The 21,857-nt window shown below is 52.9% G+C and overlaps 2 protein-coding genes and 1 long non-coding RNA gene across 4 annotated transcripts; 1 reads left to right on the top strand and 2 right to left on the bottom strand.

Moving 5' to 3' along the window:
• The first annotated feature begins 2,441 nt into the window (after positions 1-2,441).
• LOC116578762 (cytochrome P450 2S1) lies at positions 2,442-12,660 on the top strand. Of its 2 annotated transcripts, none has more exons than XM_032323220.1 (9): positions 2,442-2,941; positions 4,113-4,278; positions 6,154-6,303; positions 6,651-6,811; positions 6,923-7,102; positions 7,968-8,109; positions 9,407-9,594; positions 11,255-11,396; positions 11,560-12,660. In XM_032323220.1, the coding sequence occupies exons 1-9, from the start codon at positions 2,771-2,773 to the stop codon at positions 11,982-11,984; spliced, it is 1,725 nt and encodes a 574-aa protein (XP_032179111.1). In that variant the 5' UTR covers positions 2,442-2,770; the 3' UTR covers positions 11,985-12,660. The 2 variants fall into 2 exon arrangements, with proteins under 2 accessions (XP_032179111.1, XP_032179112.1); XM_032323221.1 differs by having other exon boundaries at positions 2,445-2,941; positions 11,489-11,758.
• Positions 8,108-12,742, bottom strand: LOC116578768. The gene is made up of 3 exons (XR_004281044.1): positions 12,654-12,742; positions 9,077-9,203; positions 8,108-8,200 (listed from the first exon to the last, which is right to left on the bottom strand). It is a non-coding gene; the product is annotated as an uncharacterized LOC116578768 (long non-coding RNA).
• Positions 12,743-16,559: 3,817 nt separating this feature from the next.
• LOC116578765 (glyceraldehyde-3-phosphate dehydrogenase-like) lies at positions 16,560-17,867 on the bottom strand. The gene has a single exon (XM_032323229.1). It carries the CDS (start codon positions 17,774-17,776, stop codon positions 16,685-16,687), a length of 1,092 nt encoding a protein of 363 aa, XP_032179120.1. The 5' UTR covers positions 17,777-17,867; the 3' UTR covers positions 16,560-16,684.
• Positions 17,868-21,857: the final 3,990 nt, after the last annotated feature.

Here is a 21,857-nt window from a genome sequence, read left to right as displayed (position 1 = left end):
GCTGGTTTGGGGACCTCCCGGTCCCAAAAAACTTTCGTCTGGTCCCAACCAACCAACCAATGGGGCTCTAGTCCTGGGACAGCCAACAGGCATCTCAAACTTAATGAAACCAAGTGAGAATTCCTGATTCCCTGACCTCCCACAAAACCTGCTCCATCAGCTTCCCACCTCTGGTTCCCACAGGTTCCCTAATCGCCTTTATGACCTCTGGAAAAGGCATCACCATCTTTCTTCTTGCCCAGGGCAACAAATCTCGGAGTAGGGGTTAAAAAAAAAAAAATTGTTTCACTAAAAAACATCCTTCTGGGTTACCAGATTCTGGTCTTGTTTCCTGTCTTATGCAATAGTCTCTTCTCTCTCCTGTAATAGTCTCTCCATACCTGACACCAGAACTGCTCGGATTTGACGTTGACCTTGATTCCTTCCTTTGCTGTCACACCCAATTTGTAGCAAATCCGGCAGGCGCTACTTCCGTAGACATCCCAAATTTATCCATTTCTTCCTGTCTCCCCACTGCCACCCACCCAGCTCCAAGCCATGGGCATCACTAGCCTGGACCTTGCTTACACTAGGTTCTTGGCTTTTTCTTCATCACTTGCTCTCCAGTTCACATGCTGTCCAGTCATCCACAATTCATTCACCAGAGGGTAGAAAAAAGATGTCTTTAAATGCAAAGAGAAGGGACGCCTGGGTGGCTCAGTCGGAACTTCGGCTCAGTTCATGATCCCAGCGTCCTGGGATCGAGTCCCACTTTGGGGTCCTTGCTTAGTGGGGAGCCTGCTTCCTCCTCTGCCTGCTGCCCCCTCCCCCACGCTCGTGCACACTCACTCTTGCTTGCTCGCTCTCTCTCTCTGACAAATAAATAAATAAAATCTTGAAAAAATAATAAATGCAAAGAGAAACCTAATCTGGGAGGGGGCAGGCAGTGATCAGTGCCAGAGACAAGGAGGGGAGGTTTGACTGAGAAGGGGCATGGGGCGGTTTCTGGAAAGATGGTATGCAGTTGTTGAAATGCATCTTTTTTTTTTTTTAGATTTTATTTATTTATTTGATAGGGAGAGACACAGCAAGAGAGGGAACACAAGCAGGGGGAGTGGGAGAGGGAGAAGCAGGCTTCCCGCAGAGCACGGAGCCCGATGTGGGGCTCGATCCCAGGACCCTGGGATCATGACCTGAGCTGAAGGCAGATGCTTAATAACTGAGCCACCCAGGCGCTCCTGCATCTTAAATGTGCCCAAGATGTGTGCATTTCACCGTGTGTAAATTTACCTGGGGTGGGGGAAATGCCCTGTAAGTAAATACTGAACTCCAGCAAATGACGGATGTTGTTGTGTTTAGAAGTGAAATGTCCTGGTTTCTGCAAATGTCTAAGATGCATCCAAAATAATAATAAGACGGATGGATGGATGTGGCATGATGAAAGGTATGCAACATAGCAAGGATAGTAACATGGTATTGGTGGCATCTGGCGGGTGGGGGGGGGTTAAAATACAGGTGTCTACTGTATGTTTGAAAGTTTTCATGATAAAATGTTTAAGGAAAGTACAAAGGAACCTGAGTAACTATTCTGCTGAAAACTCCCGCACCTGCTTCCTTTTGCAAGAAATAGATGCTGATTGCTTTCCAGGTCACTGCATACCTCCCCGCTGACTTCATCTCTATTCAATCTTCTGATGCATCAAATACTTATTGAGCACCTACTGTGTGCCAGGCACTGCTCTAGACAATGGGGTTACAGCTTTGAAAGGAAAAGCATGGACCTGACATTGTAACTGTCTTCCTCAAGGAGCTCATTGCCCTGGCAAACCTTTCAACAACTTGAAATTATCTTAATTTATGACTTCATTTGCATGTCAGTATGAGCTCTGGGAAGGCAGGGCCCCTTCTCTCTTACTCAGACCTGTGTCTCCAGGTCTAGACAGTCTTGTTTATAGTCGGACCTCAATAACAATTAGTTGAGAGAATATTAGCTAACATATAGCTAATATTAGCTAACATAACATCGTTATCTGTGCACCTGGCCCCGTTTGAAGTTGTTTGCCCATGAACCCATTAATCCTGAAAACAATCCCCTTTTTACAAGAGTTAACGGGCACCCAGAAGCTAGGCCGTGAACTCAAGCAGTCTGGCTTCAGACATCATGTTCCCAACCACTATAGGAAACTGCTAAGTGAAGGAATGATTCAATTATTTCCCACGGCCTGAGTTCAAATCCCAGCTCTGCCGCTTGTTAGCTGCGTGGCCTGGAGCCAACCGATTTATCTTCCCGAACTTCAGATTTAACCTCGTGGTGAAGACGAAGGATGCTGGAGGAAACGGGCTCCAAGACGCGCACACGCACTTGGGAAATCACACCCGGACAACCTGGAGCAGGGAGGTGGGAGCTGGGGAGGGCGGCGTGGGGTCACCGTTCCAGGCACCGGGTGTGGCCTCCTGGAGGCAAAGTCGCTGGCTTCCAGTTTCCTCCAGTGTGCCCACGCCCTACCTGGGGCGCCGGGCGCTGTCTCCGCCCCCCCCCCCCCAACCTGGCTGACCTGGTAGACAGCCTCGCAAGAGCCGGTACCCACAGCCGGCAGCCAGCAGCCGCGGTGGTCTGGAAGAAAGAAATCCGGCGGCGGGGGAGAGAATCCCGCCTGTCTTTATCAGGCGAGGCTCAGTGCCCCGCCCCCCTCCGCCAGATTTCGCCCCGAAGGAGCCGCCTGGCTCCCGCCCCCGACCCGCCCGCCGCTTGGAGCGTCTGGGAACCGGCCGAAGGAGCCGACCTGCCGCGATGGAGACGCCCGGCACCTGGGCGCTGCTGCTGGTGCTGCTGCTGCTGGTGCTGCTTACGCTGGCGCTGCCCCGAACCCGAGGCCACCTGCCCCCCGGGCCCACGCCACTGCCGCTGCTGGGGAACCTCCTGCAGCTCCGGCCCGGGGCGCTGTACCCGGGGCTCTTGCGGGTGAGCGTCCGCGGGGACGCCCCGGCTGGGGCAGGGGAGCCAGGGCCAGGAGAGGGGGGTGCGCAAGGAGAGACAGCGGAGCACCAAGGGCAGAGAGGCCCTGGGGTGTCCTAGAGGAGGCAGGCCAAGGGTGAAAGGGCAGAGGGGCTGGGGGGTTCTGGGGTGGGGCAGGAGCAGGGTTCCAGAGCTGAGAAGGTCTAGTGCGGAGGTGGGGGGGGGGTGCTGGGGAGAAAGGACCTTGGTGTGCTGAACCCCGGCTAGAAGAGGCAGAGAAGTCTGCCCGCGGAATCCTGGAGAGGATGAGAGCAGGGGAAGAGGAGGCAGGATCCAGTGGCAGGAGTCCCGGCGAGGGAGTGGCGGGGGCCACAGAATCCTGGGAAGGTGATAGAAGCAGGGAATTCAAGCCAGAGGCAGGAGCCCTTTTGCGACTGGGATGCTGGCGGGTTTATCCCTGGGGAAGAGGCAGCTGGGGAGGGGCAGAGAAGAAAAGGGGTTGGGGTCGCTGGCAGGAGGGGGGAGGCTTGGCTGGAGGGTTCCAGATCTGTGTCTGCTGAGAATCCCGGTTGTGTAGCGCTGAGCTAGGAGGGAGGTGGAAGTCCCTGTGGCGGCAGGGAAGGAGGACGGGAAGGAAGACTGAGGACGTTCTAACCTTTGGGGCAAGGAGGAGGAAGAGGCCAGAGTTTCTCTGTCAAAAGGAGTCTGAGGGACTTCGGAACACGGGGAGGGGGACGGGAGTCTTGGGGAAAAATGGGGCACGTGCCCTACTGGGCACCTCAGCCAGAACTTGAGGGTTTAGCTAAATGATAGAAGAGTGGCTAGTTTGGGGGTGGGGCAGGAGCCAAGGAATGGGGAGAGGCCAGAGTCTCAACTGCCCAATTTTGCTGCTGTGTTTCTGAGTCAGGGGAGAGGGGTGGTTCTGGGTTGTCCCAGGGTCCACACTTGGGGCTCTGTAGGAGGCAAGGGGTTGGGAACTCTATGGGGAGGGGAACTGGGAGCCTGGTACAAAAAGAGAACTGAAATAGCCCCCTTGGGGGCTATTTCTGTCTGGGGCAAGGGAAGGGGTTCCTCTTAGGAGCCTCACCCAGTGACAGGGCCATGATGGGGACACCTCCACCGAAAGAGGCCATAGCTTGCCCCATGGCGCCCGCCCCTTTTCCCTCCCTGCCCCCAGCTGAGTAAGAAGTATGGACCCGTGTTCACCGTGTATCTGGGACCCTGGCGGCGTGTGGTGGTCCTGGTGGGGCACGAGGCCGTGCAGGAGGCCCTGGAAGGTCAGGCTGAGGCGTTCAGTGGGCGGGGCATGTTGGCGACCCTGGACGGGAGCTTTGACGGCCACGGTGAGTCATGAGCAGAGCTGGGGACTGTGGGTTCCCTCGATCAGAGGCTCAGAGCCTGCCACCATTTACCGTGTGACTTTTGAGCATAGCTTGGTGTTTCTGAGCCCATTTTCCTCATCCATCACCCATCAAATGGGGTGCTAATAGTGCTTATTACCTAGGTCATCCTGAGGATTGAATGTGGCCTGGGTGAGATGTTGCAGGGTTCTTACTGCTCCAGGTGAAGCCCCCAGGACTGGGAGGGATCAGAAGAGTGTTCTAGGCACTGGGACCACTTAATGTGTAGAAACTAGTTTCTGCTAAGCCTGAAAGTAGAAGGCTGGTGTTGGGGGCGCTGTCAGGACACCGCTGTGACCCTGAGCTTGTTGGCCAGTACGGAGAAGGACCTGTCGCCAGGCTAGGATGGGGAAGGCAGAGGGGTCAGGGCCAGGCTACGGGAAGCCCTGAACTGCGGGGACCAGAGGAGTTGTCTGACCGAGCCTGTTTGGTGGGAGATGTCCAGGAAGTCTTGAAAGACTGGTTGCCTGGGTGCCAACTCCTAGGATGAACAGGAAGGGTGTTCCAGGCAGAAGAGTGAAAAAAAAAAAAAAAAAAAGCATGGAGGGGAGAGAAGAAGCATTCATTCATTCAGTTGACAAATTTTTATCATGCCTTGCCCCGTAGTTATTACTGTGGACACAGAGGTGACCAAGACAGATGTGGTGTCCTGTCATCCTACATGTAGGAGAGGTGGGCATGTCACGGGACTGGAGGGAGGGAATAGAATTCTAAAATAAGAGGTATAGCTTTAAGATCAGGACACAGGAGAACTGTACTGGCCCAGGTCGGGGGAGGAGAGAGAGACTGGAAGAAATCAAGGAAGGCTTCTTGGAGGAGATGACAACTGCAGTGAGATATGAGGATGAATGCAGTTAGTTCAGTGAGGATGGAGAGGTGAGTGATCCAGGCAGAGGGAACAGAGGGGGCAGAGGCCCTTGAGGGGGGATCCTGACACCACTGAGGAAGTGAGAGAAAACCAATGCAGTTGTAGCAGGATGAGAAACAAAGCTGGAGAAGTGGGTCACACAGGGCCTGAGTCACACCAGAGTGCTCAGCTTTGGGATTTTCTGGAGGCTATAGATGGAAGCAGGGAAGATATAAGTCAGAGCTAGAAGGATCCTTGGGTAACTGTGCAGGAGCCCAGGCTGGGGACTGTGCTGTCCTGGGGCTGGGGAAGTGGGGAAGGGCTCTGCCTAGGAGCAGGGCGGGGTTGGGGGAGTACGCAGAACAGTGGACTGAGACAGGAACAGGAGAGGTGCTGAGGCCAGTTTGGGACACAGTGGGAGGGTGGTCTGGGGACACCCTGGAGGAGACTTCCAGGAGGACCCTAGGGCCTGGCATTATACATATGAGACCCTGAGCTCAGAGAAGCAACGTTTTGTCCAGAGCAGACCCTTAGCTAAAGGAGGAAATTGTCAGTTCCATTCCCCTCTCTCCTGGTTCAGCTTCCAAATGACATGGGGCAGGGAACCCAATAGGGCTCGTAAATGTTGGGAAGGAGAGAGGGAGGGAGAGGGGAGGGCGGGAAGGAAGAAAGGAAAGAAGGGAGAGAGGGAGCGAGGGAGGAAGAAGTCTTCACTCATCCTGGTTCATCACGAACCCAGGGAGCCTGGATAATCCCAGTGACCAGCTTCTCAGGAGAATGTCACCCTCTGCCCCAAGGTTAGACATTTATGGAGCACCTACTGAGTGAGTCCTTAACCCTGGGCTAGGCTGGAATGGACTCAGGACAGGGCCTGCAGCATCCGCCTCCAGACACCTCAGTGGGAGGGAGGGAGCAGTCCTGGGGAATGGGAAGAAGGGCCGGTCCCTCCTTGAGTCTAGCCTTCTGCATAGGGGTGTTCTTTTCCAATGGGGAGCGGTGGCGGCAGCTGCGGAGATGTACCATGCTGGCCCTGCGGGACCTGGGCATGGGGAAGAGAGAAGGCGAGGAGCTGATTCAGGCGGAGGCCCAGTGTCTGGTGGAGGCATTCCAGGGCATGGAAGGTCAGCAGGGTGGGGTGAGCCTGGGGGCCCCTGCAACATGCCTGAGTGGTGGTCGGGGGAGGTCCAGGGCTGGGCTGAGGGCTCTGTTCACTGCCACCTCTGACTCCTCCTCCACCTTCCGGCTCTGTCCTCTTCTCTCCCCATCTATCTTTTGCCAAGTCTTTCCCAGTCTGTCTCTCTTTCCATGTCTGTTTCTCTGTCTCTCCCTTCTCTCTATCCGTCTGTCTCTTTCCTGTCTGTTTCTCTGTCTGTCTTTCCCCATCTGTCTCTCTCAATGCCTGTCTCCTTCTGGTAGAGGCTGGCCTCCTCTCCAGCACAACCCTCCCCAACTACCCTCTCCCCCACAGGACGGCCATTTGACCCCTCCCTACTGCTGGCTCAGGCCACTTCCAACATCATCTGCTCCCTCACCTTCGGCCTCCGCTTCCCCTACGAGGACGAGGACTTCCAGGCCCTGGTCCGGGCAGCTGGTGGCACCGTGCTGGGGGTCAGCTCCCGGTGGGGCCAGGTAAGTGGGTGGGACCCCTCTCCAGCCACCTTTTCCAGGGAACCCCCGGAGCACCTCTCCACGCTGGTGCAAGGCCAGGCCCCGTGGGAACAGCTGCCCTTCCCCCTGCAGACCTATGAGATGTTCTCCCGGCTCCTGAAGCGCCTGCCGGGCCCCCACACACAGCTCCTGGGCCACCTGAGCGTCCTGGCCACCTTCGCCGTCCAGCAGGTGCAGCGACACAAGGAGAGCCTGGACAGCTCAGCCCCACCATGCGATGTGGTGGATGCATTCCTGCTAAAGATGGCAAAGGTAGGGGAAGGTCAGGGTCAGGGGCACCTCCTGAACGGGGCTGGTGGCCTGGCCAGCCCCTACTGAGGTATAGCTGGAAATCTATCTGCTGTATAGATGGTCTCCAGAACTTTTCTCATCTTCTCAAACTGAAACTCTGACTTGTTAAACAACAGCTCCCTGGGCCTGCTCCCCAGCCCCTAGCAACCACCTTTCCATCTCTGAATTTTCTTATGCTTGGGACCCCACAGAAATGGAATCCCACAGTATTTACCCCTTTTGCAACTGGCTTATTTCACTTGGTGTGTTATCCTGGAGGGCCATCTGTGTCATAGCCCGTGACGGCATCTCCTTCCTTTTTAAGGCTGAATCCTTATTCCCCTGCATGGATAGACCACATTTGGCTTATCTATTCATCAGTGGACTCTTGGGGTGCCTACCCCGTTTGGCTGTTGCGAATAGCACTGCTGGGAACGTGGGTGCACGATACCCCTAAGAGACCTTGCTTCTCGCTTGTTGGGGTATGCGCCCAGAAAGGGAATTGCTAAATCATATAGTAATTCTATTTTAATTTTTTTAAGGGACCTGATACCATTCCCCATAGCAGCTGCGCCCTATGACTGCCCCACTGATGGTGAGAGGGTCCCCGCTTCTCCACATCCTAACCACATGTCATTCTGTTTGTTTTTTTAGAGCAGCCACACTCTTTCATTTTCAAACACAGCACAACCAAAAAGAACTAATATCAAGAGTCCACTTCCCCACTTGCCTAAACATTTATACAAACCCCCCTGACAAAGCTTGAACTTGCTGGCGTGGCTCTGCTGGGCCTCTCTTATTGCCCGCAGCCTGAGTTCTCTGAGCCCCTCTGCCTGGTTTCTCCCAGGAGCAGCATGACCCAAGCACAGAACTGACTGACAAGAACTTGCTGATGACAGTCATTTATCTGCTGTTCGCCGGGACGGTCACGGTCAGCACCACGGTCCGCTATACCCTCTTGCTTCTGCTGAAGTACCCTCGGGTCCAAGGTAGGAGACTTCTGCGCCAGCCAGCCCTGGGGCCGGAAGTGAGGGCTCCAGAGGAAGAACATTCAGGAAAACAGACAGCCTGAGCCGGGGCCTAGAAGTGAAAATGAGCCTGGCATCAGGGGTGCCTGAAGGGCGAGAAGCTGGGGAGGCTGCCAGAGGCAGTGAGAGGTGCAGTGAAGTGAGAAATGGGGCAGGAGACCTCTCAGGGCCTTGTCGCCTTGGTGGTACCTTGTATGCCTAATCCTGAGCAATAGGGAGCCATGGAAGGATGCTGAGCAGGGGAGGGCAGGGTCAAATTAGCATTTTAGAAAAATCCTTGGGGCTGAAAGAGGTAAGGTGTGCAAGAGGATGCCAGGAGGACGGGACAGGGACCTGGGCAGGAGAGGACAGTCCTAGGCCAAGCTGTTGGGAGGGAAGAGGGGCCGGGTGGGCAAGTAGAACACGACCTAGGAGGCCCAGGGGACTGGGGGATGAGGGGACCGTGGGACTACCCTGAGATGAAGACAGAAGGAATGAAGAACTGTTTCAGGAGAGACACTGAGGCCAGTATGGGACAAGCGTGAGGAGCCTTGGGCCACCTGCCAGGAGACATCCAGGAGGCCACAAGACACCTAATTCAGGACTGGAGATAAAAAGCAAACTGGGGTCCTTGCTCTTGGGGTCCTGAGTTCAAGAAGTATGTTGGGCGTAAAGAGTTTTCTTAAAGGTGGGAGGCACCTGGCTGGCTCCGTGGGTAGAGCAGGTGACTCCTGATCTCGGGGTTGTGACTTTGAGCCCCACATTGGGTGTAGAGATTACTTAAAAAAAAAAAAAAAAAAAAAAAGCTGGGGTCATCAGGGCCCAGGCAGGACATGAAGCTGGGATAGTATGGGAGGGTACCTGGCCCAGACGTGAGTTCCAGGGAAGCCCAGGATTTGGGGGTCAGGCAGCTGCAGTAAAGGCTGTCAAGCCAGTGGGGTGGACTGACCTGGAAGATGGGGCTTCGGGTCTGGTGGCCTCCAGGGAATGGAGTCCACTCTGACTTCAGCTCTCTGGGCCTCAGTTTCCTCATCTGGGCGATTGGGACGCATAATGGTACCCACCTCACAGGATTGCTGTGGGAGTTAAGAAAGGAGAGACCCTGTGCTCAGCACACACAGGATGTTAGGGACCTAGTTTCAATGAAGCCTGCGGGCCTCCTCCTCCCTACCGGCCAGCCTCCCCCCACCCGCTGCCACTGTAAGATGGGGATTCCCAGGGTAGAGTCACAGGGCCCAACCCCACCTCTGACCTCCTGTCCCCCTCTTCCTGAGTGCAGAGCGTGTGCGGGAGGAGCTGATCCGGGAGCTGGGGGCCAGCCGCACACCAGGCCTCGGAGACCGAGCCCGCCTCCCCTACACCGATGCCGTTTTGCACGAGGCGCAGCGGCTGCTGGCTCTGGTGCCCATGGGAGTGCCCCGCGCCCTCACAAGGACAACCTGCTTCCGAGGGTACACCCTGCCTCAGGTGGGCCTGCCCCTCGGCCACGCCCCATGTCCGTCTCCGCTGCTGCCTCTCTGTGACTGTGTGTCTGATTATTCTGATTATTGGTCTCCATGTCTCCTCAATGACCATGTTCCTCTTCTCTGCAACTCTGTCCCTCTGTCTTTCTGAGTGCCTTTCTCCCGCTTTTGACTGTCTCTGGGCCTCAGTTTCCCCATCCCCATCAGCGGATAGCCTACTTCTACCTCCTTCCAAGGTGGTTGGGACAGTCACATGCCAGGGGTGACAGGTGACAGACAGGGAAGCAATTTGAGAACTGAGGGCGGAAGGAGTCTCACAATGAAATGAGTCTCTCCCCTCCTTCCCTCTCGCCTCCCCGCCCTCCCTCTACCTGAGCAGCTTCTGCCATCCCTTAGAGAGCAACTCATCACCAGCACCACTAGGGGGCGATGTCCGCTAGGAAACCCCAGGAGCCTTCTCGCTCCCTCCTTGAGTGTGTAGCAGTTAGGATCCTGTCCTGGTGTTTTCTCACTGGGACCTGGAGCAAATCACTTCAGCCCATGAATCTGCCCCTACCCCTCTTCTAAATCAGGAACAGTAATAGTATTAACTTGGGATCTCAAGGAACCTGCGGGATAATGCTTGCAAAACACCAGCTCCACTCTTGGTGCCAGGACCTAGGGGTTCCCCCAGGTGCTCCGTTCCTGGCAGCAGCAGCCACGGCTAACCCAGTGACTATGGCCACTCTTAATCATGATTACGGAACCCCAGGCATCAATGACTGAGCATTTGCTCTCCGCCAGGGATTATTCTAAATGCTTCATGGACTTAGTACCTTGTTGAATCTTTGGAGCAACCCTACACCATTATCATGCCCATTTTACAGATGAGGAAACGCCTTGAAGGCTGAGAAGACTTGCCAGGGTCACCCAGCCTACAGTGGTAGTGGCAGAATTTACACCCAGGGCATCTGCTCTAGCCATAGCTGTCTGCCTTGTTTTAACAGCCGTAGTAGCACAACCCTGTCTTCTCCTGGAGCCCCCCTCCCCTTCCCAGCTCAGCCCCACTAGCCATAGTCCCTGGCAAATGAGGTCCCTCTCCCTCACATCTCCTCCATTGCACAACCCTGGGATCCTAGTCACTCGGGGACCTGCACTGGGGAGCCCTCACGGACAGCCGTCACCTACCCGCCCTTGGCTTTTACCTCTGGAAGAGTCCAGTGGGAAAGAGCTGGACCCAGGCCAGGCGGCTTAGGACAGCCACAGATGAATCACAACACAATTTAAAAACACAGTATAAAAAGAACTAGCTCTCCCATGTCTAGATGCTACGCTGGGCAAGTTGCGTAAGTTCGGGGGACCTCGGTTTTCCCGCCTTTCAAATGGAAATCATGTTAGAAATTACTTTGTAGAAAAAAAAAAAAAAAAAAAAAAAAAAGAAATTACTTTGTAGACTTGTTAAAAAGATTTAGTGAGTTTAAGTGTATGTTTGAGTGTGCGTGTGAGAGAGAGCACAAGGTGCACGTAGCTGTTGTGTAAGAGAGAGAGTATATATGAGATGCTTAAGAACGTGCCTGGCAGGTAATAAGCCCTTGAAATATTCTGCCCTTGTGCTTTGGGCACTAGAGAATCCTCAAACCTGGGTGGGGAAGGTTATTTGTAATTTGATGATTGCTTCCCCGCAGGGCACTGAGGTCTTCCCCCTCCTTGGCTCTGTCCTGCGTGATCCTGAGGTCTTTGAACAGCCAGAGGAATTCAGCCCAGACCGATTCCTCGATGCGGATGGACGGTTCCAGAAGCAGGAGGCATTCTTGCCCTTCTCCTTGGGTACGTGCTGGGCTGGTCCCTGCTCCCCTGCCGGTTCCCCATGCCTGAGTGTGAGGAGGGCTGACACAGTCCCATCTCCCCGTTCCCTCCAGGTAAGCGTGTCTGCCTCGGGGAGGGCCTGGCGCGGGCGGAGCTCTTCCTCCTTTTCACCACCCTCCTGCAGGCCTTCTCCCTGGACAGCCCATGCCCACCGGGGGCCCTGAGCCTCCAGCCAGCTGTCAGCGGCCTTTTCAACATCCCCCCAGCCTTCCAGCTGCAAGTCCGGCCCCACTAACCTCCCAGCACTGTATGGACCAGATGAGGAGGGAGAGAGCTGTGGGAAGTGGGGGCCTCCTCATGCTGGTGGGCGTGAACATGGTTGTGTCTCCAGAGCCACAAGTCTACACCCCAGGCAGACACACACATACACCTATAGGTGTTCTAGAGTCTGCCACGCGGGTACTCGGCCTACAAATCCTCAGGACTCCGCTTGCTCGCTCGGCCCAGGTGGCTGCTGAGACACGCAGCCACAAGGGCCACGAGGGCCACAGGGCAACTCTGCCACACAGGCTTTCTATAGACATAGATTTAGTTCGTCTGGAATCATGATCACCGTCCCAGATAACACACCCTCTCGTCCAAACACAGCCCCCCTGGGTTCACAGCCCAGGTGCAGAGTTCAGCCCCTCCCCTCACAAGGCACCAAAACAGCCATGGTGTTCAGGGCCCACAAGCCCTCTTCACCCCGCCTCCTGGCAATTCTGGGAGCCTGGTACAGAGGTGAACATCCCCCTTCCTGGATCATGTCCGTGCACAGAGAGACCGTCCCTGTCTTCAGCTCCGACGTGCCCTCTCTCGTGCACGCATGCCATGATCCAGGCACGTGACCGTCGCCATCCGCATGCCCCCAACCACTGAACCACACAGCCAGCACACATATGACACCAGACACACCATTCCCGGGAAGGGGGGAGGGCACAGCCCCAGCTTCTTCCAGGCCTTCAGCTCTCAAAGACACCCCTTTCCAAGCACCTTGATCCTCAAATCCTCCCAAATATAACTACACACTCAGCGTGCATTTGCACACATAGCCCTGGGAAACAAGTAAACTTGGACACACGCACACACACACACACACACACACACACAAGACCCTCCAATCAGAGAAACACCTCCCCCTCCCGCTTATGTAACTTTGTTAAAGGCGTCCCCAACCTGACCCCCCCCACACACACACAGTACCCTGGCCCACCTCCCGTCCCCAAGTCCCAGTTAGACCTGGTGGAAGTGGCTAGATGACCAAGGAGGGGCCAGATTCCAGCTCCCTGTGTTGGGCCAGAGGCCAGCTCTGACGTCCTTGTGACTTGAAGGTCCCCATTTTGCAATAAAAGTTCATTTCTGGCCCATGGCAGGGTCTGGTGTGCCTGTGACAGTGTCTGTCATTGTGAGTAAGGGGTGGGGATGGGGGGGTCCGCCCCTCCCTCGAGGCTGGGCGGGAGCTAAAAAACAGGGCCCCCGCCCGCCCTGGCTGTTGACATCAGTTACCAGATGTGGAGGTGGGGGGAGGGGGGTCTGTCTTGGGCCTTACTTCCCGTGAGGCTGATCTGGAGAAGGGGGTGTGGGCAGGGAGAAGGCAGCTGGTAGGTAGTCGGCAGAGCTGGGGGTTTGGGGTGTGCTGAGAGGGCGGGGGTTTGCAGCTAGGGAAAGCCTGCAGGTGATGCTCCTGATCCAGGCCCTGGGAACTCCCCCAGTCTGAAAGCTGCTGGAGCACGATTCCTAACCCAGCTCTGCCTCTTCCATAGGCTCTTTTCCTCCTGCCTTCCCTCCACAAGGCAAGCAGACACACTTTTTTATTTGTTAATTACCGAGTAAGGAAGTTTTCAAGTGCACAAAAGTAGAGAGCGAAGTCCCATGCCATCCCCTGTCCTCTCATTCAATAGCCATCAACATTCTGCTAGTTTTATTTCTAACACTCTCTTAGAACTGTTCTGTTTTTGTTTTATTGTTTTTTTAAGATTTTATTTATTAATTTATCTGACAGAGAGAGAGACAGCCAGAGAGGGAACACAAGCGGGGGAGTGGGAGAGGGAGAAGCAGGCTTTCCACTGAGCAGAGAGCCTGATGCGGGGTTTGATCCCAGAACCCTGGGATTATGACCTGACCCCAAGGCAGATGCTTAGCAAGTGAGCCACCCAGGTGCCCCATTATTTTATTTTTTTTAAGATTTTTTTTTTTTTAGCTTTTATTTTTAAGTTAACTTTACACCTAACATGGGGATCAAACTCAAAACCCCAAGATCAAGGACCACAGGCTCCACAGACTGAGCCAGCCAGGCGCCCCTGTTATTAATGTTATTTATTTATTTATTTAAAAGATTTTTATTTATTTATTTAATTATTTGACAGAGCGAGAGAGAGACAGTGAGAGAGGGAATACAAGCAGGGGGAGTGGGAGAGGGAGAGGAGCAGCCAGCCTGATGTGGGACTCAATCCCAGGACCCTGGCATCATGACCTGAGCTGAAGGTAGACACTTAAGGACTGAGCCACCCAGGTGCCCCCCACCGTTATTATTTTAAAGCAAATCCCAGGGGCACCTCAGTGGTTGAGTCCGTTAAGGGTCGACTCTCAGTTTTGGGTCAGGTTATGATCTCAGGGACGTGAGATAGAGCCCCCCACATCGGACTCCAAGGTCAGCTGGGAGTCTGCTTGTCCCACTCCCTCTTTCTCTCCCCCCACTCAGGGGCTCTCTAAAAATAAATAATTTTTTTTTTTAAACACCAAATTCCATAAAATCATTGAATATGCCTTTCTAATAGTGAAGGACATTTCCCCCAGGCCCCAACATCTTCTGACAGTTTTCCAGCAAGCTTGAGGGAATGAAACAGGGATACCGCGAGGTGCAGCCCCTGGGCTCTCCCACGGGCAGTCTGACCCGCCACTGAGCACGCTGCCATCCCCCTGTCCGTCCAGCACTGTCTAGGTGTTTTAAAGTGAACGGCAGACATTGGTTCATCTTCCCTGGGTATTTCAGCAAAGCATTTGTCATTAGCTGCAAGTTTCCTTGTTTATTTATTTTTAAAGATTTTATTTATTTATTTGACACAGAGAGACAGAGATCACAAGAAGGCAGGGGGGGGGGATGCAGGCTCCCCACTGAGCAGAGAGCCCGATGTGGGGCTCGATCCCAGGACCCTGAGATCATGACCTGAGCCGAAGGCAGAGGCTTAACCCACTGAGCCACCCAGGTGCCCGAGTTTCCTTGTTTAAAGTTTTTCACGCAGGGCCCCTGGCTGGCTCAGTCGGTGGAGGGTAAGACTCTTGATCTTGGGGTTGTGAGTTGGAGCCCCATGCTGGCCGTAGAGATTGCTATTAATCAATCAATTAATTTATTTATTAAAATTCACACGGAGGGAAGTCTGGAACGAGAAATACCATCAGACTCCCTCAGGGAGGGATGGACCGTGTGCTGCATTGGTATGAAAGCTGGCATTGAGTCAGGATCGTTTCAGTAGCAAGGAAAAGAAAAACCTAAACTCAGGAGGGCTTCATAGGAATTATGGAACCCGAAAAGGAAAATGTAGAATGAGTGTGGTCTTCAGTTCTGTGTGTGTGCACTAAGATACATGTAACTATCATTTTAACCATACCTAAGTGTGTAAGCCATGGCGTTAAACACACGAATCTGTGTGACCATCACCATTTTCCTCAAAGATGGTTATTATCCCCCCAAAAAGACTCTTCACATATTAAGCAGTAATTCCCCCTCTCAATTTTTTAAAAATTTTTTATTTTTTTTTTAAGATTTTATTTATTTATTCATCAGAGAGAGAGAGAAGAAGCAGAAGCAGAGGGAGAAGCAGACTCCCCACTGAGCAGGAAGCCCGGTGAGGGGCTCGATCCCAGGACCTAGGATCATGACCTGAGCCGAAGGCAGACTCTCAGCAGACTGAGCCACACAGACACCCCTCAATTTTTTTTAAAAAGATTTTATTTATTTATTTGACAGAGAGAGAGAGAGAGATCACAAGTAGGCAGAGTGGGGGGAGTAAGCTCCCTGCTGAGCAGTCCGATATGGGGCTCCATCCTAGGACCCTGAGATCATGACCCGAGTCAAAGGCAGAGGCTTAATCCGTTGAGCCACCCAGGGCCCCCCTCAGATTTTTTTTAAAAGGTTTATTTATTTGAGGGGCTCCTGGGCAGCTCAGTGGGTTAAACGGCTGCCTTCGGCTCAGGTCATGATCCCGGTGTCCTAGAATCAAGCCCCACATCAGGCTCCTTGCTCAGCAGAGAGCCTGCTTCTCCCTTTTCCTCTGCCTGCTGCCCCTGCTGGTTCTCTCTTTCTCTGTCAAATAAATAAATAAAATACTTTTTAAAAGATTTTATTTATTTGACAGAGAGAGAGAGATCATAGGTAGGCAGAGAGGCCGGCAGAGAGAGAGGAGAGCAGTTTCTCTGCCAAGCATAGAGCCCGATGAGGGGCTTGATCCTAGTACCCTGAGATCATGACCTGAGCCGAAGGCAGAGGCTTGACCCACTGAACCACCCAGGCGCCCCATTAAATAAAATATTTTTAAAAATTTTTTTAAAGATTTTATTTATTGGGCGCCTGGGTGGCTCAGTGGGTTAAGCCGCTGTCTTCGGCTCAGGTCATGATCTCAGGGTCCTGGGATCGAGTCCCGCATCGGGCTCTCTGCTCAGCAGGGAGCCTGCTTCCTCCTCTCTCTGCCTGCCTCTCTGCCTACTTGTGATCTCTCTCTGTCAAATAAATAAATAAAATCTTTAAAAAAAAAAAGATTTTATTTATTTATTTGATAGACAGAGATGACAAGCAGGCAGAGAGGCAGGCAGAGAGAGAGAGGGGAGCAGGTTCTCTGCCAAGCAGAGAGCCCAATGCGGGGCTCGATCCCAGAACCCTGAGATCATGACCTGAGCCAAAGGCAGAGGCTTTAACCCACTGAGCCACCCAGGTACCCCAAATAAAATATTTTTTAAGAAAGATTTATTTATTTGAGAGAGAGCACAAGAGCATGGGATGAGTGGGGCAGGGGGAGAGGGAGAGAACTCTCTGGCAGTCCCATCACCATGTCCCCGGTAGATCCTGAGACCATGACCCGAGCCTAGATCAAAAGTGGGACATTTAAGGGACTGAGCCACCCAGGCGCCACTCCCCCTTTTAATTTTTTTTTTTTTTTTTGCTGGGTACAGTATACTTTATTGATGGTACATGACAAGGTAGGGCTCCCCAAGCCCCTCCCCTTCTTCAGGGGGTTTGTGATGGAAACAGTGGAGGTTGGGAGATTCTCAGTGTTTTAGGGGATAAGTTGCGGCAGGGATTCCCCAGCAGCTGAGGGCCTCTTTCTTCCTCTTGTTCTGGCTGGGGCTGGTGGTTCAGGGGGCTCTTGTTCCTTGGAGGCCATGTGGACCATAAGGTCCACCACCCGGTTGCTGTAGCCAAATTCATTGTCATACCAGGAAATGAGCTTGACAAAGTGGTCATTGAGAGCAATGCCTGCCCCAGCATCGAAGGTAGAGGAGTGGGTGTCACTGTTGAAGTTGCAGGAGACAACCTGGTCCTCAGTATACCCCAGGATGCCCTTAAGGGGGCCCTCTGATGCCTGCTTCACCACCTTCTTGATGTCATCATATTTGGCAGCTTTCTCCAGGCGGCAGGTCAGATCCAAAACAGATACATTGGGGGTGGGGACACGGAAGGCCATGCCAGTGAGTTTCCCATTCAGCTGAGGGATGACCTTGCCTACTGCCTTGGCCGCACCAGTGGAAGCAGGGATGATGTTCTGGGCAGCCCCTCGGCCGTCACGCCACAGCTTCCCAGAGGGGCCATCCACAGTCTTCTGGGTGGCAGTGATGGCATGGACGGTGGTCATGAGTCCCTCCACAATGCCGAAGTTGTCATGGATGACCTTGGCCAGAGGAGCCAAGCAGTTGGTGGTACAGGAGGCATTGCTGACAATCTTGAGGGAGTTGTCATACTTCTCATGGTTCACACCCATCACCAACATGGGGGCATCAGCAGAAGGAGCAGAGATGATGACCCTCTTGGCCCCGCCCTTCAAGTGAGCCCCAGCCTTCTCCATGGTGGTGAAGACCCCAGTGGACTCCACAACATACTCAGCACCAGCATCGCCCCATTTGATGTTGGCAGGATCTCGCTCCTGGAAGATGGAGATGGACTTCCCATTGATGACAAGCTTCCCGTTCTTAGCCTTGACTGTGCCGTGGAATTTACCATGGGTAGAATCATACTGGAACATGTAGACCATGTAGTTGAGATCAATGAAAGGGTCATTGATGGCGACAGTATCCACTTTACCAGAGTTAAAAGCAGCCCTGGTGACCAGGCGCCCAATACGGCCAAATCCGTTCACTCCGACCTTCACCATCGTGTCTCGGGCACGCGGCTGGCACTGCACCTGAAGATGCGGCTGTCTGTCGAACGGGGAAGAGCAGAGAGCCCCCCTTTCAATTTTTTAAAAGGCCCAATGAACACGTGTTTCACCCCACTCACTATTACCGAATCTGTGGTCTCCATATTCACGTTTCCCTAACAATCTTAAAAGTATACTTGGTAGTTGGGTTTGTTCTAACAAGGAGCCCAAAATTCACCACAGGATGCTTTCCCGTGAACTTCTCTGGTCTTTGAAATCTGTAGCCATTCCTCAACTTGTGTACACCACTTGTTTCTTAAGAAACTAGGTCACTTTGCCCTGTACAAATTTTCACATCCTGGCTTTGGCTGACACCATCTCTGTGGTGCCATTCAAGATGTCTTTCCATTCCAGGAATACCCCGTAAAGTGAGAATTAGGGACACCTGGGTGGCTCTGCCATTTAATCGTGTGCCTTCAGCTCAGGTCATGATCCTGGGGACCTGGAATCGAGTTCCACATGGGGCTCCTTGCTCAGCCGGAAACCTGCTTCTCCCTCTGCCTGCAGCTCCCCCTGCTTTGCTCTCTCTTTCTCTCTCTCTCTCTGATAAATAAATAAATAAATAAATAAGTAAATAAAATCTTTAGAAAAGAAATAATAAAGTGGGAATTAGATCAGATTCGGACTCAGAGTGGCAAGAGGTACACACTGGGAGTGCTAGGTCTCTTCCTGGGCCATCATGTGGCAGTAAACTATGGCCAGGTCCTGATCTCTCTGTTGGAAAGTTTCCCGTCAACCTTTCACTTATTGGTCTTAGCGGGGTCTTCTGAAGCCAAATCAAACCAGGTCTCTCCCCTGCTCAAAGACCCCCTTCCCCACAGCAGGAACTCTCCCACACTTTTGGTGGGAAGATAAATTGGTATAGCAATAATGGAAAGAAGTGTGGAAGTTTCTCAAAAAAAATTAAAAATAGAACTACCTTTTGACCCAGCAATCCTCTTTCTGGGTACATATCCAAAGGAAACAAAATCAGTGTATCAGAGAGAGATCTGCACTCCCGTATTCACGGCAGCATTCTTCCCAGTAGCCAAAACAGAAACAACCCCTGTGGCTATCAGCAGATAAATGGATAAGGAGAATGTGACACACACACACACACACACACACACACACACACGTAAATGACGAAGTATTATTCTGCCATGAAAAAGAAGATCCCACCATTTCCAACAGCTTGGATGGACCTTGACAGCATCACGCTAAGTAAAGTAAGTCAGACAAGACAAATACTGTATGATCTCACTTAGGTTTGGAATCTAAAAAAAAACCAAACTCGTGGAAATAGGGATGTAATATACAGCATAGAGCCTAAAGTTAACACTACTGTGGGGGCCCCTGGCTGGCTCAGTCGGTAGGGCATGTGACTCTTAATCATGGGGTCCTGAGTTTGAGCTTTAAGTCGGGGAGTAGGGTTTACTTAAAAAAAAAAAAAATAAATACCATATTGCATATTTGAAATTTGCTAAGAGAGTTGGTCTTAGAAGTTCTCATCATGGGGCACCTGGCTGGCTCACTTGGAAGAACGTGCATCTCTTGATCTTGGGGTTATAATTTCGAGCCCCATGCTGGGTGCAGAGATTGCTTAAAAATATAAGTCTTTTTTTTAAAAGAACTTCTCGGGCGCCTAGATGGCTCAGTGGATTAAAGCCTCTGTCTTCAGCTCAAGTCATGATCCCTAGGTCCCGGGGTCAGCCCCGCATCACATCACATCTCACATCAGGCCCTCTGCTCAGCAGGGAGCCTGCTTCCTCCTCTCCCTCTTCCTGCTTCTCTACCTACATGTCAAATAAATAAATCTTTAAAAATAAATAAATAAATAAATAAAATCTGTCAAATAAATAAAATCTTTTAAAAAATTAAAAATAAAAATAAAAAAGAACTTCTCACCACAAGATAAGAAAACTTCTGTATCTGTGTGGTGGCAGACGTTAACTGGGCTCATTGTGGTAATCATTTGGAAGTAGATACAAATATCGTATCGCTATGCTGTGCACCCAAAACTAATGTCCTGTGTCTTCCTTGCTGGGCCAACGCCCTCCCTAATCTTACCCATTTCAGACACCCATCTCCTTGAAGTTCTTCACATGCCTGCCTCTGGACCTTCCTACTAGCTATTCCTTCTGCCTAGAATGCCCTTTCCCCCATGTATCACTTGCTAATTTGCTTCAGATCTATTTTTTTTTTTAATTTATTCGGCAGAGAGAGAGAGAGGGAGGGCACAAGTAGGCAGAGAGGCAGGCAGAGGGAGAGGGAGAAGCAGGGGCTCCATCCCAGGACCCTGGGATCATGACCTGAGCAGATCGCAGACGCTTAATGACTGAGCCACCCAGGCAGCCCTGATTTACTTCGGATCTTAATCACAGCCTCAGAGGGGTCTTCCCTGACCACCCCATTTATAATGGCAATCTCACCCTTTTGCTGTTCCCTCTCCTGCTTTGTTTCCCTGCACTGTGCATATTACGCCCTCATAAATGTTTTACCTGGTCCTGATGATCTCTCCCCTTCCCTTTGGAATACGAGCTCCATGAGGCAGATGCTCACCTTGCCCACTGGGGAATCCCCAGCCCCCCTCACGGAAACATTTCTGTCCACCTGTCCCTCTCATTGTTCTAAATGCACTTGGAAGTCGATTGCAAGCATGTAGCAGGTGCTCGGCTAATTGTTCCTGAGTGGGCAAACACGGATTCCACTTGGCAAGGCACACAGCCACAAGGCTGCCGGAGGATGTGAGATGGGAGAGAAGCCTGGGGACAGGAAAGGGAGGCACAAGGGGACAGGGACAGCAGAGGGCCTGAGGGTAGCTGTTTGAGATTTTTATCTTGGAAGGTTTGGGGCAAAGGAGGGGAAAGGTCCCATCTGAGGTTGAGAAACATTTGTCTTGCTGGTGACAGGTTAGAGGGAGGGAGCGTCGTGGTGGCTGGGAGACCAGGGAGGAGGACAGGCTGGGACAGTGTGAGGTCAGAGGGAGGAGAGATGGCTGTGAAGCTGGGTCCTCCACAGGGACTTAGTAACTAACTGCTGGAAGGGGGATGTCCAAGAGGACCTTGAGGACAGCTAAGGCTGTCCCTGAAATGGGACAGCCATGAGACAGCTCAGGGAAGACCCTGAGAGCCAGGCTGAGGGGCTGGGAGCTCAGCCCCAGCACATGGGGAGTCATGGTTAAGCAGGAGAGGGACAAATGTGAGTTTCAGAAACATCCCTGTGGCCGAGTGGAGGCGTTGAGGCCAGGCCAGTAGCGTTGAGGGGAAGGATGGGACTGGACAACAGGGGTAGGGAGGAACATACCAGTACACAAACAGAATGGCCCAGAGCACAGAAGCCCATGCTTGCAGAGATCCCCCACCACCACATGTAAAACAGAGGGGCTGGGAAATGGACAAACCAACACAGGGCACCAAATCTATCTGCAAGGACTAGGCCGCACAGTCCCACCAGAGGGAGACAGCCATGCGAGACACACAGATGAGGGACAGACAGACCAGGCCCAAAAACTCAAGGGCTCCTTGTCAGCTGTGTTACCCTGTTCGAAGAACTGCATGTTCCCTGACCTAAGACATCCTCCCTCTGGCCTACTAAATGGGTTCTATTCATATTCCCATCTTAGAGATGGGCAAACTGAGGCTCAGGGAGGCCAGTCACTTGCAAGATCACGCTGTTGGAGGTAGAGCTAGGCTTCCAACCCAGGTCTTGGGACACCCCTGGGAGTGTCCAGACCTTGGTGTCCTGTTTCTTTGCCCGCGTGGGTCGTTTTTGTTATGAGGACCCACGTCTGCAGGCGGCTATCCGCCCCCCACCTCCGGGATGCCCACCCAGTTGGGTCCTCCCCTTTCTGGTTTCTGACTTTCTGCAGGAATGGCGCTCCTGATCCGGCTTGTCGAGTGGGTCCGTGGGCCAGAAGCGTGCCTCTGCATGCCTCCTGTGGTCCCAGCCTCTGTGCGTGGATGACATCTGAGTGTGTGTGTGTCCTCGTCAGAGGAGCTGGGAGTGTGAGGGGGAGTGCCTGGCTGGGGCTGGGCTGGGAGGTGGAGGCAGGGGA

This window comes from Mustela erminea, chromosome 19, assembly GCF_009829155.1.
Source record: "Mustela erminea isolate mMusErm1 chromosome 19, mMusErm1.Pri, whole genome shotgun sequence".
NCBI lineage: Eukaryota > Metazoa > Chordata > Mammalia > Carnivora > Mustelidae > Mustela > Mustela erminea.
This window is presented reverse-complemented; position numbering and strand designations above follow the sequence as displayed.

Bases quoted from the DNA above. Each gene is read 5' to 3' on its own strand.
- LOC116578762 (XM_032323220.1), top strand. From the start codon at position 2,771: ATGGAGACGCCCGGCACCTGGGCGCTGCTGCTGGTGCTGCTGCTGCTG. The intron at 9,595-11,254 runs GTGGGCCTGCCC...GCTTCCCCGCAG, and splicing joins GAGGGTACACCCTGCCTCAG to GGCACTGAGGTCTTCCCCCT. The intron at 11,397-11,559 runs GTACGTGCTGGG...ACCCTCCTGCAG, and splicing joins ATTCTTGCCCTTCTCCTTGG to GCCTTCTCCCTGGACAGCCC.
- LOC116578765 (XM_032323229.1), bottom strand. From the start codon at position 17,776: ATGGTGAAGGTCGGAGTGAACGGATTTGGCCGTATTGGGCGCCTGGTC.